General features: G+C 39.2%; 1 protein-coding gene across 50 annotated transcripts in view; it reads right to left on the minus strand.

The window, feature by feature from the left end:
- Positions 1–18,818, minus strand: part of TCF4 (transcription factor 4) — a 412,677-nt gene that overhangs the window by 4,670 nt on the left and 389,189 nt on the right. For 29 of the 50 annotated variants that reach the window (XM_016933751.4, XM_016933758.4, XM_016933764.4 and 26 more), the window contains 4 exons: positions 6,387–6,522; positions 4,352–4,514; positions 700–929; positions 88–228 (listed from right to left, as the gene is read on the minus strand). In XM_016933751.4, coding sequence (XP_016789240.2) covers positions 92–228; positions 700–929; positions 4,352–4,514; positions 6,387–6,522 — 666 coding nt within the window. In that variant the 3' untranslated portion in view covers positions 88–91. The remainder of the gene's footprint in view (positions 1–87; positions 229–699; positions 930–4,351; positions 4,515–6,386; positions 6,523–18,818) is intronic. The other 21 variants (XM_063795736.1, XM_054672282.2, XM_054672283.2 and 18 more) reach the window with 1 other exon arrangement.

An 18,818-nucleotide genomic window follows, 5' to 3' on the forward strand; every position in this document is an offset into this window, starting at 1 on the left:
CAATTTGGGTGAAGTTCACTTTTATGGCTGATACACTGATGAGAGTTATGAATGATCGATCTCAGAAATGGTTGAAAACAAACTTGCCCTTTTACATCTGTCCCATGTGATTCGATGCGTCTCCCATTCCAGGGTGTGGGCCGGCCAAGGAGAGAGGGGGAGGCTCCGAGGACACCTTCTCTTCCTCCCTTCTTTTCAGACACGCAGCTTTCGGATTCAGATTCCTTTCTGTGGAGGATTAAAGCACAGGACCTTTGTTTAATGCTGAGGCTTCTGGCAGAGGGCAGCGATGCACTCTTCTTGCGTGTCTGACCTTTTTCTCAGTGTTTATATTACAGAACAAAAGTACTGTGGCAATCCATTTGGTCAGTCACTAGTAAAAGGTGAACTGCATGTGAGTGTGTACAGCCACTTTACAGTAAGCAAAGGTTGGTAAAGCAAATAAACTAAGCTCAAATTACTGAAAGGATATAGGGAAAGTTGCAATATAATCTTAGTTATAAGAGAATCCTACAACTTAATTACAGGAGAAAGGGATGCTGCCTTATGGATTTAGACACAGTCTGCAATGGAAACAATTCTTTGGAATGATGCTTGAAAGTCTACTATCTGCCACTGCTCAAGGCTGGTGTGCCCATCTCAGCTTGTGCCTGCCACAAGCTCCTCACGAGCTCTGCAAGGACGCTGGCCTGCACTGACCTCGGACTTGCTGCTCCAGACTGAGGATGACGGCCACCGCCTGGTGGAGGATCAGGAGCTTGGTCTGGGGCTTGTCACTCTTGAGGTGGAGCTGCACCATGCGGCCGAGCTCTTTGAAAGCCTCGTTGATGTCACGGACCCGCAGACGCTCTCGGGCATTGTTGGCCATCCTCCGCTCCTTCTCACGCTCTGCCTTCTGCTCTGGTGTCAGGTCCTCATCGTCATTATTGCTGTGGGACAAAAGGGATGCAACATTTTCTAATGGTGTGGGGAAAAAGAAGGTGTCTACATTACTTTGTTTTCTTCCAGAGTTTTCAGGGAAATTTTCCATCTTATGCCATGTTTTTGGCAGAATTTTTATATCCACTTGACCTTGGGATTGGTTTAGATGGCTTTGACAGTTCACGATACACAAGATATTTGGTTTTCTCGCAGACATTAAACCCAAACCAAACAGGTGAGGGTGACGTAGATTAAAGTTAGAGTGCAGGGTGTGCCCATACTGATATAGGGGGGCAGAAAGGGAAAACAAAGCTTTTTTTATTCAATGGGGTTACACTCTGCAAAGCAGGCATGCACCAACTTACGCCTAGCATATGTTGCATAACCATACTTCAAAAAGACTTTATGTTTATACTTCATTTTTTAAATATATATAAAACCTTTCATACCGTGACATCTGAAATCTAGGGGAAACAAGTAATTGAAAAATGATTTTGATAGGTCAAAAAAATACAAGGCAGCTTAATAGGAGTAAGAAGAAAGGTCTATATGTAAGACACCAGAGCAATGGGAGTGAAGACAGTGAGGCTTTTATTCAGGTGTCCCCATTACCTTGCTTTGAAGGCCTGGTCAACCCACTATGTGAGTCTCATTTTCTCTATGTATTAAACAAAAAGTTACAAAAACATGACTTCCATGGTCTTTAATCTTATAGATGTTTATGATCCACAGAACAAGTCTGGGAAACCTGAACTGATATCAGTCATGCAAAACGATTCAACAAACCAAACACCTGCAGCTTATGAATGACCATGACCTCATTGTGAGTCAAAAATGAAGCCAGAAAGCTGGATGCAGTGGCTCATGCCTATAACCCCAGCCTGGACAATATAGTGAGACCTCGTCTCTACAAAAAATAAAAAAAATTAGCTGGGCACAGTGATGCACACCTGCGGTCTCAGCTACTCAGGAGGCTGAGGTGGGAGGCTCACTTGAATCTAGGAGGTGGAGGCTACAGTGAGATGTGATCAGGCCGCTGCACTCCAGCCTGGGCAACACAGCCAGACTCTGTCTCTTACAAAAAAAAAAAAAAAAAAAGCCAAAAGGTAATTTCTAATTGTGAAAACCAAAATATTCCATGATTCATAACAAATGCATGGCCGGGCCCAGAATAGTCTGAAAAGATAAGATCGGTTCTGTCCATTTCTGGGTGTTACAGTGACAAATTAGAAACTTTTGAATGGAAGGCAAAGAGGATGATGAGCCACCTGGAAAGCATATCATATGAGGAAGTCGTCACAGCAGCAGGGTTCAAATATTCCAAGGGCTGTCATGTAAAAAAGAGAAGTGTGCACGATGTCTTGTCTCAAGAAGGCAGAGCAGCACGTGCTATAAAGCTCTGAATGACTATTGTGAATAAACATGAGTGAGGACTTTTGGGGGGCTTATGAGAGACACAGAAAATGAAACAAACTTCACTGAACACCAGTAGACTCCCCATCACAAGAAACTCCATGGAAGTGACTAACAATTAACCTAAAGGGTAATTTCACACATTGGAAATGTTCACAGAATAAAGATGATTAATCACAACATTTCGGAGTTGGAAGATGTGGGAAATTATCTAGTCAATTAAATGTATATTTAATGAATGCTGGTTTAAAATATATGACTCTGATGTTCCATTTTGGAGAATCTCTGGGTAACTTCCAAGTGGCAATAAGGACCAATTACACTTGAGAAGCTCCAATCAATCAAAAGTGGGAGTGGTATTCTTGGGTTGTAAGTATACGTTACACATAAAGATAATGCACATAAGAACACTTGGGTGAAGGAGAAAAGTTAGGGGCAAGGAGGATGACACCACAGAAGGATGCTGTAAGACCAGGCTCCTCTCTCTCCATAGCGTAAGCGCCTTTCCAGATGGCACTGTCTGCCACAGGTGTGTATGGTAAACATGGAAGTCAACTGAGTCCACTGGAAAAGGCCCTCTTTCTCTGCCTTCTGCGGATCCCTCCTCTGCCCTCACCCCTAACTGCTGCCAGTGCCAAGGAAATCAGTAATGATTAATTCACTCCTATATTCTACTATGCAAATAGGCTGTAAAAAGCAAATGAAAACACTCTCTGCCAGGCCTGTCCGGAAGCTAAGCATTTGGGTGATATTTTTATACATCCAACAAATGCTACACCTTACACAAAGGAGACTGGAAAATAGGAACTTTTCTTCCAAAGGTTTTCAGGCTAACGACCAATTAGAATTGGTTATTCACTTATAAATAAACTGGTTATGCAAATAAAACTGCCTAGATTTGAAAAGCACTGCCTTATACTACAGTTTTGGAGGCATACGTAAGTAAATGTCATAAGAGAGACCTTTTTAAATAAGAAGGTTCTCAACAGTGAATGAAAATGTTGTTCCAAAACTTCAAAGAATCCATTAACATGCATAAGTTTGGCCACAATAAGTTAAATCACCAAGAACTGACTGGTCTAACACAGAAGCTGCTAAAGGTATGAAATCCCCTCCTTGGGATTTCTTGCCAAAGTGGCCAAGAATCAGAAAACGACAACAAGGAAGGAAAGGGGTTATCTAGAAGTATTCGGCATTTTTAAACTTGTGGCAAGACACCGAATTTATCTCAATAATTACAACAGCAACATGAAGAGGCAGCATGTTCTTAATTCACAAAAGATTCCAGATAGAACCTTGAGAACCACAGCCTTTAGAAGGAAAGCTGTAGTCTTAGGACAATTGGTTGAATTTGTGAATAAAAACAACCTCAGGGAATTGAGGCAAAGTACACGGGTGTTGGTATTCAAAAACCATCTGATTACCAGATTAAAGTTCAAGGAGATATAGATTTGAATTTAAAGATAGCAGATATTTAAGAAAACCAGACAGAAGCTATTTTCCTGCAGTTGTGTTTTCTGTAGAAAAGAGTGTCCAGGAAGAAAAACCATACACAATTAAGGTATTACTCTTATATACATCAGCATGTTTAGGATAAATCTAGGAAATTATTTTCTTACTTTAGAGGTAAGAAAAGAGTTATAGTTGGCACATACATCAGTTGAGTTTTTAACACGGCTACAATCTCTTTTTAGAAATATTATAGACACAACATTTCTGACCAAATTTGTAGAATAAGTATAGTTTTACAAATAAACTGTACTTGAATCAGAGACAAATTTTTTCACTGTGTCATTAGCATTGGGTCCAGATTCATAAATGCCAAAACAGTTTAGGCTCCAATAGAGTACAGGTATCTGAAATGATACTTTTAGTACTTCTAGAGTAGGCCTTTAATTTTCTTTTCAGCTGTAAATTTACCTGCCAGGAAAAAACTGAATAGTTTCTTCCCGTTCTGTTCACTTCATCAAAGTCCAATAAAGGAATTAAATGAAGCGACAGTATTATATACTGTTACCTAGATCTTGACCTAGTAATTGATTTGATATCCTTCTTGTCGTCATCTAATTTCTTGTCCTCCGAAGATTTCGTGTCTTGCAGGTTCTCATCACCCTCGTCATCGGATTTGATCTCAGAGCTGCCAGAGGAGACACTCTGCCCCTGTAGTCCTGGTGGCATGCCTGCAGAAAAAGAGAAATCAGGTGACATGTACACCAAAATCTCACTGCCTGCACACCAGATTGCAAGGCTGCCAGCAGACAATTCATAGTGCTGAACTGTGATCCTTCTGTCACTTTTTTTTCCCCCGCTATCTGTTGAAGTTTCAAAAAATGCACCTGCAGAAACAAGTTTTCCCTGCATTGGCTCTAAGGTTAAATTCTATTTTGCAATCTTTTGGAGTAGATGGTAATTTCACTGTCTACAAAACATCAACTTAATTGCAATGAAAATCATAATCATGAAAATCACACAGCCAATGTTCTGATTAAGAACCCAAGTAAATATCAGCTATTATATTGAGTTTCTTCCATATGCAATGATTTAATAGAAAAATGTCCTTAAAATATAATTCCCAGGGAGTATGCTAAATATGTGCAGTCAAGACTTCAATAGGTACCCTAATGATATTCTGAAATTAGGCTTCTCTTATTCTCAAGAAGTAATCAGCATTTTAAAATGGTACATATGGAAGGCAGTTTGCTACTCATTTTAGAAATTTCTAGCTTTATCATTGCTCAACTTTCCAAGTCACACTGCATTTTAAAACACGACCCTAATGTAGTAATTGTTTTAAAGGTAGAAGCATATCTGTCAAGTATTCCTCTTTATTTGTCATCTGTGTATTCTAGAACCTTGCCACTCAAACTTTGGTCCATGCGGCCTCATCATCTGTGAGCCCGTTAGAAATGGACAATCCCAGACCTACAGAAGTGGAATCTGCATTTTAACAAGATGCTCAGGTTGTGCTTATGTGCAGTTTGAGAAGCACAGGTTTAGGACAAAGAGGGCAAAATCCAAAGCCTCCTGATAAGAAAGGTCCTGGCCAGGTGTGGTGGTTCACACCTGTAATCCCAGCACTTCGGGAGGCTGAGGCGGGTGCATCACTTGAGGTCAGGAATTCAAGACCAGCCTGGCTAATGTGGTGAAACCCTGTCTCTACTAAAAATATGAAAAATAGCCAGGCATGGTGATGCATGTCTGTAATCCTAGCTACCCCCTGGGAGGTTGAGGCAGGAGAATCGCTTGAACCTGGGAGGTGGAAGTTGCAGTGAGCTGAGATCGCACCACTGTACTCCAGCCTGGGCAACAGAGTGAGGCTCTGTCAAAAAAAAAAAAAAAGTCCATAAAATGATTATTATTCATATAAAAATGGGCAGACATACCCATACATATAATTGACACTCAGATCTGTACAATGTTGAACAGCTGAAAAAATGCCCACATGTATTCCTGTGGCAATGTTATCATTTTTACATTAAATGTGAAGGGACTGAGAAGATGTTATCTAAGCGACTCCTAGTCAGCTGGCCAGCAACAGCCCAACTTCCTGGGGTCATGAAAAGCCGCTCGTAATCACCGGTATGAGGCAATCATTAGAGGGCTAGATGACTCAAGAGCGAAAATCATGCAACCAAGCTCCATTTTTTAAATGCACCTATATTTCCTTCCATCTTAAACAACAAAAACAATTTCCTTCCTTCCTATTCATTTGGAAATATCATTTTCAGGCCACAACTAACCACATTAGAGGACCTGAATGAGAAAAATGTGGAAATAGCTAAAATAAAATTTCCTCTCATCAGTCTGTGGCCTCATTCCCTGCTGATATAGGACCAGGATTTCAGAGGATGTTTGAGGAAAACAGTCCCTGGAGAAACACGATTAGCGGGCGAAGTTCTAAATACTTTGCCATTTCCTTACCATTTTTGTGCCCAATTTGATTCCTGGGTTTCTGCCAGTGCTTCTTGAGGGATGAACACCAAGAGGCTGGGTATCAACACTGGTCCTATTGTGAAAGTGAGGTCAGAAGTGCCCTGGTGAGGCCAACCTACCTCTGTAAGGGTCCTGGGGTGGGTTCAGGTCAGGGGAAGTCGCAGACTGGACAGGAAGCTGTGGAACCGGAACCTGGTTTGGCAGAAGAGAATGGCTGCCTCTCAGGGCCACGCCGTCTTCACGATGGGTCCCCACCTGAAAGGGCGAGAGGAATCAGAGAGGTGAGCAGGAACCAGAGGTGCGACAGCTATTTCCAGAGGCCAAAAGGACCTGATGAAGGAAGGCTGGCTTTTCAAAAACCATACTCCCAAACGCATTTCACTAGAGGGCGCTGAAGGACCGCACATGCACCTATAGTTCCCGGCAAAAACACTTAACACTCAGTAAGATGCCGTGCTGTACATTCAGTGACAAATATGGCAGAGTAGCTCAGGCAGGTAAAACGTCAAATTGTCTCCCAGGGTGCTGCAGTGGAGCGCACTGATTCGTACCCATCTGTCTTCTATCATGTCCGCCAACAGATCTGACAATTATCTTAATGCCCATATGCTTAATTGTGAGCTTCTCAATTCCCCCATTGCTATCGGAAATCCTACAGGAATTTCAATTTGGCATTCGACTTTCATTTCAGGGGATAAGATTCTCAGGCCTGCCATTTTTTTTTCCATAATGCCAGCTAAGCCTCTGACAGCGGAAGCTACAGCAGTATGGGACACAGCCTCTGCTTGGTACAAATATAATAAAATGTCACCTGGCTTTCCAAAACTGGCAGCCCATTCCAAATTAATGTTTACTGTATTTCATCAGCTGCTGAGTTCCAAATCCAAAGGGGGATGGTTTCTGCCAATGCCACCTCACCGGGAAATGTACCAATAAAGGTTTTATTAAACACACCAGTAATGCCATCATTGCCATGCAAGGATGTTTGGACATTTTTCCATTTTTTTCCTCACTATTCTGATCCTAGAAAGACACCATCTTGTAAATACTCTTTATGCTTCCAAGAATAAAATTATAGAGTACAGCATGATTACTTGATTAAAAAAATACTGCTGAGCTTTTTATTAACTACTACTATCGACTCTGGGGTCCAGAGACATTGAACTTGTGGCACTGAGACAGCAACTGCCTACTTCATAGCACATGCCTTCAAGCGAAAACATTAAGCATTTGTCAACTAAGAGGACAATCAGTTCACATTTTCTTTTCTATTTCCAAGTATTTTCTTAGCCTATGGTTAAGTGAGCATTTACACAGGACGGTGGGTCTAAAACACAAAAAATTAACCATACATTTATACTGCTATGAATCGGTTTATTTTTTTTCCAGTCAAAAATATGAAACCAGAAAGGAGAATCGTCACTCTTGTGTTACCAATATATTTTAAAAGGGTATTTCCAAAGAATGCATCAACAATAAGTATCTGAACCAACAACAAATTCACAGGACCTAATAAGCACATGCTATTTAAAGGCAGCCATGTATTAAGTATCACCTATAATATTTTGCTTTTTACTGAAAATATATTTAAGTAACTGATCCTGAAATATGCCATTTTTATATTCATATGTGTGTGTGTGTGTGTGTGTGTGTGTGTATGCACTCCAATTTTTTTTAAATTTTGGGTGGAGATGATCACATAAATCATATTAATTGTTTGGATTCAAAATACAGCAAGAATAAGACAATACTTGAGGCTTATGAGCCTCAGGAAGTATAAATGAATGTTTCAGCAGAGAGATGTAGGAAGTCCAGCACTGCTCCCCAGTGCCTGTGTCGCAACACAGAACATTCTGAATGGTGGTTATTTGGCCTCTGTGGGGTGCTTCAAATGTACTGAGACTGATATCTCCCAAAGAAGCCCATTCCATTTTTACCACAAATTGGCCTCTTTGTAGATTTCACTCACCGATTCTAGTTTCAGCTTCTAGAGCTCTGTGGCGTTAAGTACAGACCTTTTTTTTTTTTAAAACATATTCAACCCTGTTGCCTGCCACACCACTCCTTTCCTCTGTGACTGAAGTCTGCTCTCTTATAGGCAGACCACGCCCACCTGCTCCAGCAACCATTTGTAACTCACTCTCCTATATATTTTAATTTTTATTCAGAAGCATGATAGCTATTTTCCATTGAGGTTTTGATTTGCTGTTTTTATATTCATGCATTAGAAAACGGATTCAATCAATGATTATCCTTTCAATCTCAGATGTCAACTTGTAAGCATGAATTTTTACAGGCCTTGATCAAATGGTGGCTCTTTATGTCTGTCAATCAATATAAACCTAAATAATTCTTCGTGCTGATTCATATTTATTTGTATTCCCAATGGATCTAATTTCTTGAATTTCTACAAAGGATGACTCTAAGTCAAAATCACTGAAGGTAACCACAGATTTGAGCATAGAGGAGAAGTGTACTCCTATTTCAGAATCATTAACACTCTCAAGATTTCTTTGCAAGCATCTGTGACATAACTTAAGAGTAATGTTTTGCTTTTTACTTAAAATATATTCAGTTACTGCTCCTGAAATTTTTTCCCTCTAGATCACATTGAGGTAAGTTCTCAAAAGAGAAAAAGAGAACCCATGCAATCGTACATGACAACTGGTATGTAATAGGTACATAATAACTGCAGACAGAATCGTGTGTTTTGACTGAAAATACTTGCATGTTATATAGAAATAATAGCCTGTGTAGTTCAAGAACCCCCTCAAAACTCAAGCTATCTTCAGTTACGGTGATCTTTGTCTCTGTTTTGTTAAAATCCATTTAATTTTAAATCTTTCCCCTATACAATGACTGTAAACTCTTAAATATTATAAATATATCTGAGGATATAGTTGTTTCAACTACATTTTTGTTTGGATTTTAGGCCCATATGTTACCTAACTCCATCTATTTTCTATAGATCATCTTAAATAATATCAATCATTTTCCATAAAAAATGTTAGACAAAGTTGTTCTGACTTTTTTTTTTTTTTTTTTTGGAGACAGAGTCTCGCTCTGTCAACCAGGCTGGAGTGCAGGGGTGCAATCTCCGTTCACTGCAACCTCTGCCTCCCAGGTTCAAGCGATTCTCCTGCTTCAGCCTCCCAAGTAACTGGAATTACAGGCGCCCACCACCACGCCGGGCTAATTTGTCGTGATGTTTTAAGACTTCCCTTGTGTCTATTCCAGGTCATGTGAATGCCCTCTGATAGGTCCAGAGCCATGTAATAACGAGCTTGATTCTCCAGGATAGGATCAACCCCATTGCCTGTGGCTGTGGAAGAGTATTCCAATTTGAATAATTGGCTTGGCTTTGCTTGTTTCCTTGGCCACAGACGGCATATTCTAACCCTGTTTTCTTCTCTTTCAGAAACATTATTTCTGGTCACATAAGAGACAAGGGAAGAAACACAGTGGATTGTCAGCACAAATCCATCGCTAGAATAACACAGAAATAGATGGAGAAACTCACACTGTTCTCTGTATATACAAGGGTCAGGGATTTGCCCACTGGCATTAAGTCGGCCCATTCATAGAATGACCCATGTCTGCTTCAAAATGAGCTGGAGCATCCAATGATCTTGGCATTCTGAACTTAAATACGTCATAATGTGACTAGGAGAAAGGAGATTCCCACAAGTCAATTCTAAGCATGACATTTCGTCCCTATTTTTAGAAAATCCATACTTCGTTAAAGCTCTATTTTGATAACCTTTTCATAGAGATAACAATAGTCTAAAGTTAAAAGCCAGCTTATGAAAATTTTATTAATACTCATTGTAAATGTGAATCTTCCCATAGTCACGTATAATGCAGTTTTAGTGATACCTATGCTAAAAGTAAGATAGAAGTGAAATTTAAAAATTATTCAATGATTATTCATTGATTGATCAGAGAATGCATTTACTAATTTAACAAACATTTTCTAATCTAGCTCATGCCTGTCACTTTGGGAGACACTGGGGATAGAATGAGAAATAACTCAGATGAGAAAAAACTCCTGGTTTTTGTGGAACTCATAATGATTCTTGGGGGGATTTTTGTACGCTGATCAATTTAGTGGGGTAGTTTTAATAGTAAGGAAGAGAAACCTATTTGAGTTTGTTCAAATAAAAGATTTATCATAAATAGTTTTCTGTAGCTTAGGTTTTGGACTCAGAGAGCTCTTGGGAACCGAATGCCACTCCTTGCCTCTGCTGGGCTATTCAGCCTCTCTCCTCTCTCTGGGGGGGACCTCTGCTTCTCTCTGGCTTCTGCCCTCTCATGATGACAGATTGGACTCTTTCTTCATGATACCTCTTGGTGCATTCTTTCTGGTTCTGTACCTCCTGCTAATTTCCTCTTTGTCTTTGTATTTCTAAGCTCAGAATGCCAAGATCACTGGATGGCCCAGCTCATTTTGAAGCAGACATAGGTCATACTATGAATGGGCCACCTTAATGACAGGCATTTTCCTGGTCCAGAGAGCTACAAACGAGGAAGGGGGGATAAGATCATGTAGTCCGAACACAGCCAGCTTGGCCTGTCCCGTCCACATATTGACTGGTACATGTAGGTGTAAATGTCTGAGTTACATTGTATCTTAGGTCAAATTATATTCAAATTCCAACACAGCTATTTAAATTCTCCTGTGTGAATTTGTCATTGGAAATAATTAAATGTCATTAGATATGCAATAATTATTTTGAATCACGTAAGCACCATATAATTTTAAATAACCTTAGTTTCCAAGAAAGGGCTTGATAAACTGATAGAAACACTTTTAAATCACAGAACTTAGACGTCGAGGGCTTAGAGGACCTTGGTTATATATCAGTTAGGTCAAACTCTTCATTTTACAAAGAAAGCTAAGGCCAAGAATGGTGAAGTGACTTAAGATCCAACTTTCAATGTTTAGTTAGAGATCTAAAACAGATTTTGAACTCAGAAAACTTATAACACTGAACAATTATATAGGAGAGGGGAGGAGAGTTAGGGGGCAAGATGCGTTTATTTCCCAGAGCTTTTGTTTTAAAACAGTGTGTGTGTGTGTCCATACATGTATACACACACCTAGGTACAAGCATATAACATACATATATATACATACATATATAGATACAGGAAAATCATTTCCGTTTTCTTTATTGCAGGGGGAAAATCATAGTTCATTAACTCAGGCCAAGGCCAAGATGTCTAACTAAATTATAAAATTTAATATTTGCCACGATCCCTCCAACATAAACAGATTTAAAAGACATGCAGATTCAAATTAGGTGGCTGTTGGCAAGGCTGTTTTTATATGGAGATGCATTCAGCATTGTGGTAAATATCCTTGTCCTTATCCTCTAGCTAACAACAAACACCACAAACAAAAAAGACATTCAATATTTTTGCTCTCTTTGTTTCCAGGGAGTATTGTGAAAGTAATTATTCTGTTGTATTTAAGAGGCCTATTTCATGGATGGGAAAATGTATTAAATTTCATTTGGCAGTTATTCAATCCTAGTTAATGTTATCTCCAGAGATAACTGCTTCAAAACAGGCTTTCAGACCTCAGTCACTTCTATTCTACCATAATCCTTCTAAAAGAGTATACAATGGGAACTTCAGGAAACTTGTCATCAGTTTCTAGACCAAGTGATAATGACACAAAACTGGATATACTATTATAAACATTTTGGTACATCAAAATTAAAGTTTGCTATTAATGGCATCTGGTTTCCAATTCTGGACATAGGTTTTTTTGGTTTTTAGAAAGAAGAACAACAAAATGGGACAAAGACAGAAGTCCTGGTAACTGCGACTTACTGTTACTTTTCTCTCTTGTTTTTCCATTAACACAAAAGAAAAGCTGATGGGTTTTCACTGTAATTAGAAACCCATTGATACAGAAAACAGTTTTGGTGTCTGAACTGTAATCTCCCCATGAAATATCAATTATACATGACAGTTGTAGAGTACTAGATTTCAGTTTCAATTATCTTGCCAGACCTCTGTCATATTAGAGGAAAGCAAACTTATTTTCTCAAATGTGCAAAACACCATTTAGTACAAAAGTGCATCTTTTAAAGAGGTGGGAAGCGGTCATGCAAACTTTTTTAATGGCTCACAGATGGGAACTCGGAAGTTCATGGAATGGCAGCAGTAGATAGATACTGTGAGGAACAACACTAGAGGCACAGAGGCTCTGCAGAAAACAAGACCTACCTCTAATAACCACCTGTTGTGGGAGAAAGAGCTAACATCTGGGACACTCCAACCACAAACATAATTTCCACATTTCTCAGTTTAAAAAATTATCAGATGATTTTTCTTTAGTACATGTGATTAAACCTTTAAGAGACTTTTCATTAACATCAGATCTGGATTCAATTCTTTTGTTTGGATTTTTACTTGATTCTTAACATGTATGTCGGGAGAAGATTTCATAACTGTCTTGAGAACACCTACATTGTTTTCCAGAAACATCACAGCTTCTCTTATGTTCTGTATGAAATGTAAGGTAATTCCTTATTGTGCAATTCTTGGAGATTTATTTAATATTGATTCTCCAGATAATAAAATAATTTTCAAGAGGATTTAAACATGATCTAAATGATCCTGACCTTGGCAGTGCTTGTCTATCATGTGATCAGCTGGGCTGAAACTCCCCTGGATGTTCACCAAAATGGTTAAACGAATGATTCTATGATATAGTTCAAGAAATGCAAACGGATGTGAGCCGACCTCAGTTCATCTTTCTTGTACTAACTCATACGTTCCATCTATTAAAACTGTTTCATTTCTCTTTTCTGTGTCCCACACCCTCAATTCTCGACATCATTTTCCTACCGTGGAAACCATAACTGGAGGGAGCTCACCTAGTGGGGACACTGGCAGATTAACAGAGCCCATTCCTCTATCTCTTCCTTGCTCCACATAGCAGGCTAGTAAAGTAGATGGTATGGAACTAAACTTAATCCATCCTAGTGAACCAAACATATCTAGCACAGAGAGTATGGTGAAGTCTAGCAATTATGTGTAAACAGCTTTTGTTTAAAGGAAAAGACAACTGGACACTTGATTTACACTTGGAATTCTGAATGCCTGAAGTGCAAGCATACCCGTGAGAGTGCACAGTCATGCTGCTGACCTCCACACACTTTTTAGCCAGTCCAGGTGGCCCATCCCTAAGGATCCCTAGGGATTTACCATTACCCATTGGCCTTTATTTCTTAAATGCTTTTCTTGTTATTCAAGTAACACACGCTTATTGTAATATATTTGAAGAGAGAGTAGAAGTATAAAGAAGCTCACCTAAATGAATGAACCATTTCTTCCCCATCACTTTCCAAATACTCATCTTTTAAATGCAATATTCTCTCTCCATCAGTTGATCCCTTGCAATATTAAGGCTTCAGCCTGGCTCTTGCTTGCTGTATGGATCCAGTCTAAGAGGTCCACCTTGTGTTGATGCATCCTTCACCTAGACTCCCAGGACCAATGCAGTTCCCTCCTATTTTTAAATTCCTCACTATCAATGTTCAATTACCTACGCATGGCCTCTCATCTGCTGGGTTCACGCCCACATCACTAAGGCTTGAGCAAAGCCCTCCCTGCTCTGTCTGCTGGGCTAGTTTTTTCCTCCTAACTCACCAACTGCTTCTCTTTTATTAGCCTCACAGATCCCCTCACTCTCTGACCCTTCAGGGCTGAGTGGATCTCCAGAAATCTCCACTTTCTTGTCACCTCACGAGCTCACTGTGCATTACAGACACAACCCTTAAAACACATTCAAGGTCATTGTTGAATGGTGCAGGGCATAAACTTCAATAAGTTTGTGTTGCTGCCATTCGTAAAGCCTATACTTGTCTCCATTTGTGGGCATCCCATCCCAAGGACAGGAACTGCACAGGTCACTGCACAGGAGCGTAATAGTACAATGTGCAGTTAGATGCTTAGTAAATGATGACACAAATGGTATGGATCTGTGAGATTATGTCTGAAATCTAATTGTTTGATATTGCCAAATATACATTTAGCATGTTTCTATCAAATAATAAACATTTCACTTAATTTGACAAGCGCCTTATGAAAGTGTACTATATGCAAGACACTACATGGGCATTTGCAGGGAAAAATAAACACGTCTATGACTTTGCAGGCACTGATTTTTTTTTTTTTTTTTTGAGACGGAGTCTCGCTCTGTCGCCCAGGCTGGAGTGCAGTGGCGCGATCTCGGCTCACTGCAAGCTTTTTTTTTTTTTTTTTTTTTTTTAAGATGGAGTGTTGCTTTGTTGCCCAGAAAGGAGTGCAGTGGCATGATCTTGGCTGACTGCAACCTCCGCCTCCCGGGTTCAAGCGATTCTCCTGCCTCAGCCTCCCCAGTAGCTGGGATTACAGGTGTGCACCTTTACGCCCAGCTAATTTTTGTATTTTTAGTAGAGACGGGGTTTCACCATGTTGGCTAGGCTGGTCTCGAACTCCTGAACTTGTGATCCTCCCGCCTTGGCTTCCCAAAGTGCTGGGATTACAGGCCTGAACCACCGCACCTAGCCCAGGCACTGATATTTTAATGATGGGATAATATTATTACTATACAAGGCAAAATACGATGAATGTCATAAAGGAGTACAAGGTCATGTAGGGTTTTAAAAAATGATGAAGTCATATCCGTTTAGGAAACCAGGGACTACTTTAAGAAGAACATGACATTTTAGGCAGGTTTTGAGTGATGGGTCGAATTTTGATATAGATTATCCAAATATATTTTTAAAGAGCTGACGCTTAACACAATTAAATAATATCCCAAATTTAAGTGAAAATTTCCTTTTATATCAATAAGTGGCATGATTTAGATACTGTGTATGTGTGAAGAAGCAAGCAGCTAAGGACTGTGTGTTAACATGTGTTTTCATATTGTCAGACTACATATTTCTGACAAAAAGCAGATTTTTGTAAAGCCCTTTGTAAAGCTCAATGGCTTTGCTACAAAGTGAACAACACAGGGCATTTTGGACACAAATGGTACCTCACTGTATGTGTGTATTATTGGCCCAAATGATTCACTCTTATTTAATTGCCATGAAGTCTTTCATCTCGCAGCTATACAGTAATAGTTTCCATATGACCAGTGGCTCTGCTATAAATAAGATCAAAAGCAGAAGAAAGGATTTAATAAAAGAAAATGACATTAAGAGTAGCATTACATCAGGGGGAAAATACCTATATCCAACTCATTTTTTTTGTTTGTTTGTTTGTTTTTTGAGAATAAAGCACCCAGAGTCCTAGGCAGTTTCCCCAATATCTCATGAAAGGTCTTTTTGCAAGCAGTAGGTATCTGCAGAACCCATTGTGTGCACCTTAGAGTGGCAATGATTAAGTTGTGAGGGTACGTGTGAGAGGTAGAGGGCAGAGTGTCCCATTTAGAGTCAGGTTGGAGAACAGGTAATAGACCAAACGGCGAATTTCACATGGTAAAGAGTACAACTGCAATGTGTCAATGGCAAACGTCCACCCATTTCTCTGTCCTTTTCTGTTCTATTTAATGGAGAAAGACTTTTTGGTAATTCAGAGTTTCTCAGAGAATCATAACATTGCTCAATGCTAGTACATGAGTTCTGAGAAAGGAAGTTTTTTTTGGCAAAGCACAGTGACTTGATATGAAAAGCCAACTTCCCAAACAAATTTTCTTCTAGTTCTTAAAAAAAAAAGTACAATGTTAATCTCTATTCCCGACTGGATAAACAGCTGCTAATAACCTCCAGCTCCCAGGGGAGAGGCTTACTTCCTTTCATCTTCAGACTGGTGGATACCTGACGTGCACTGGCCTTTAGTGGTTCCACATGTTTTTTGCTTTGCTTTTTTTCCAGACTGCTTCGGTACGGGTCTTGCCAAGTCGGGTCTCTTTTCCCCCTTTCCCTTAGATTGCATCCAAAACCTTGGAAGATATAGTCAGTTATGGTACTGCTTATTTGAAATAGTAGTTCTTTTACTGTTGGTGTGTTTAAAGAGGAAATTCAAACACCCAAAGGAGACTAGAGCGCCTTGGGCTCTTGTATCTTGAAGCCCTGTGAGAAAAATGACCATTTTAGTTCCTTTCATACTGAGCTAATTATTCACTTGAGGGCTGGCTATGTTCAAAAGTACTCAATTTCTAGTAGTATTGCTAGTGCACCTACTTATTAATACTTATAGCCATGTCCTAAATAAAGGAGCAAACTTCAACACTTTTTCTTCTAATAGGAAGTGCCCTGCAGAAGATTCCAGAGCCAGTCGGCCTCTGAAGTCTTTCTCACTTGCTCTTAAGCACCTGCTTTAATGGTGACCTCAGTTCTATATCTCAAGGTTTAGACATTTTGCAAAACAGCTTTTTAAACAAATACCAGCTGTTTCCCATCTAGACTACAGGGGGAAAATTTTGGGCAGCTTACAGAAACATTACCCAGAGACTACCATTCTCCAATAACTTTCACACACTTTCAGCTCCAAAAGAGACCCGTCCGTGTGCAGAAGCCAGGGAGAAGGCAAATGTGAAATTAAAATGTGGAAACTCAATACCGTGGTTTTTGACAATGTGTCCAATTAACTGCTTTAAAATGAATGTGGCTATTGTATCAGGACAATGCTTCCCTAAAGATGTCATTTCACTAATATTGGACAGATCTTTTGGTTAAACTCAACTTTATAGTTCTAAGATGATTTATGGATATAGAGGAAGCTATAATTATGCACAACTGTGAATGTCAACCAATTAGGTAGAACCCTCGCATTACAGAAAATGTAATGCTACAGCTTTTTTTCAGTTCTCACTCCTAAAGCTGCTTTGCCTAAACCCTCTTCTTACTATGAACCCATTTTCAACTTCTGTTTTCTAAGCAATTAAGATACTTTTGATTTGAAAAATTTACAGCCATAATAAAAGTTAAAATAACACAACGGCCATGGAATGTGAAAAAATATAAAATGGCCAAGGCCTAATCTTGGCTTTTAAACAGTGCCAAGTTGCTCCAGTATTTTCTGTTTTGGTATGAATGACATAACTGAATTACTTCATGAGTTGCTACTTTAATTCCTAAGGGTGGAAAATTCCATGAGTTAACTTAATTTGGATGTAAAAAATATACATGAAAGCTCGCTCTTCCTGTGGACTCTCATGTGAAATATTCAAGCCAACTGCTGGAGCTGCCGTGCTGTAGAGGGGCTTTTCACCCAATGCAGCCCTGGCTGGCAAGCTGCAAGGACTGGTATCATCAGGCAATTTTCTTACTTCCATTTAGGTGCGTGAGCCTTTATTTTCTGTTTTTTGGTTTTAAATCATGTTTATTATATGGCTCTGCAACGCCTTTTCTATCCTGTCTCTAATTGTTGAAATTCTATGTGGACTCGAATATGAGCTCAATGGCATCTTCTCCGGGAAGCTTTTCCTAGCGGTCTGAATTGCTCCTTAGGTCATTTCATAATTCTACCTTGCATTATAGTTAGACCCATATTTGTATTATCACTCTACCAGGATAAAAGGCCTGTAAGATCAGATACTTTCTTTTACACGTTTATGCATCCCCAAAAGCATCTGAAGCACAGCAGATGCAGAAAGAGTGAATGAACATATGTGTATTTTCTAATATATACAATATATACTTTTCCCTCCAGAAAATCTGCTTTCTTGAGAAAATAAGGGTAATATTGCATTTTTTTAAATGCACAGTTGTGCCTATTCCAAATTATGGATAGTTTAAGATTATGTCGTTGTAACAATTCATTTAAAAAATGATGATCACTGTGCTATTAAAAGTGTCTGCCTGCCTTTTCCTCCACAATTGAAGAAGAAAACCATGTAAGGATGTAAGAATATGATGAGGTTATAGGGTCTATTTTAAATACACGTGTGTGTGTGTGTGTGTGTGTGTGTGTGTGTGTGTATCTTTTATATTTTAAAACTGGGAAAGACAAGGTTTTTGTTTTTGATTTATTTAAAATTCATGGCTCCAAGATGCTAAACACCAGAGAACTAGGATTTGTTTGTCCTAGGTGCAGAGAGAGCAGGGTTTTGAGGTAAACATCCAATGCCAGACTGTTTCAACATCATAGAGTCTGAATTTGAGTAAAATATGTATTGATGTGGAGAGAAGGGGAAATACCTAAGGTGGCCAACCATGTTCACATATGGGCATGCACAGTGTCCTCATCACTGTTCTTAGGGGCTGCTGAATAGAGCTTAAAGGATCTTACTTCTATTGCTGTTTTCAAAATCTTTTGACTTTTCTTTAAATTAATATAGAAATATCAAATGGTAAGCTCAAGGATTCTCAGCTGTTATCAGTCATCCATGGCTAAAAGAATTTCTTCAAGTTCTTTTACCTTTCTGTCCTTTTTTTTTTCAGTTTTAAAAAAATAAAGTATGATATTGATAAAGATCAAAACTTTCAGTTGAGGTTGCTAATCTGCTCTCCGAAATACTTGATAGTTGTGGAGATTAGGAGAGATGACAGAACACTAGAGAAGGCAAATATCCTAATTTAAAGAAAAACAAGACAGTGGCT

Source organism: Pan troglodytes, chromosome 17 (genome assembly GCF_028858775.2).
Source record: "Pan troglodytes isolate AG18354 chromosome 17, NHGRI_mPanTro3-v2.0_pri, whole genome shotgun sequence".
In the NCBI taxonomy this organism is placed as follows: Eukaryota; Metazoa; Chordata; class Mammalia; order Primates; family Hominidae; genus Pan; species Pan troglodytes.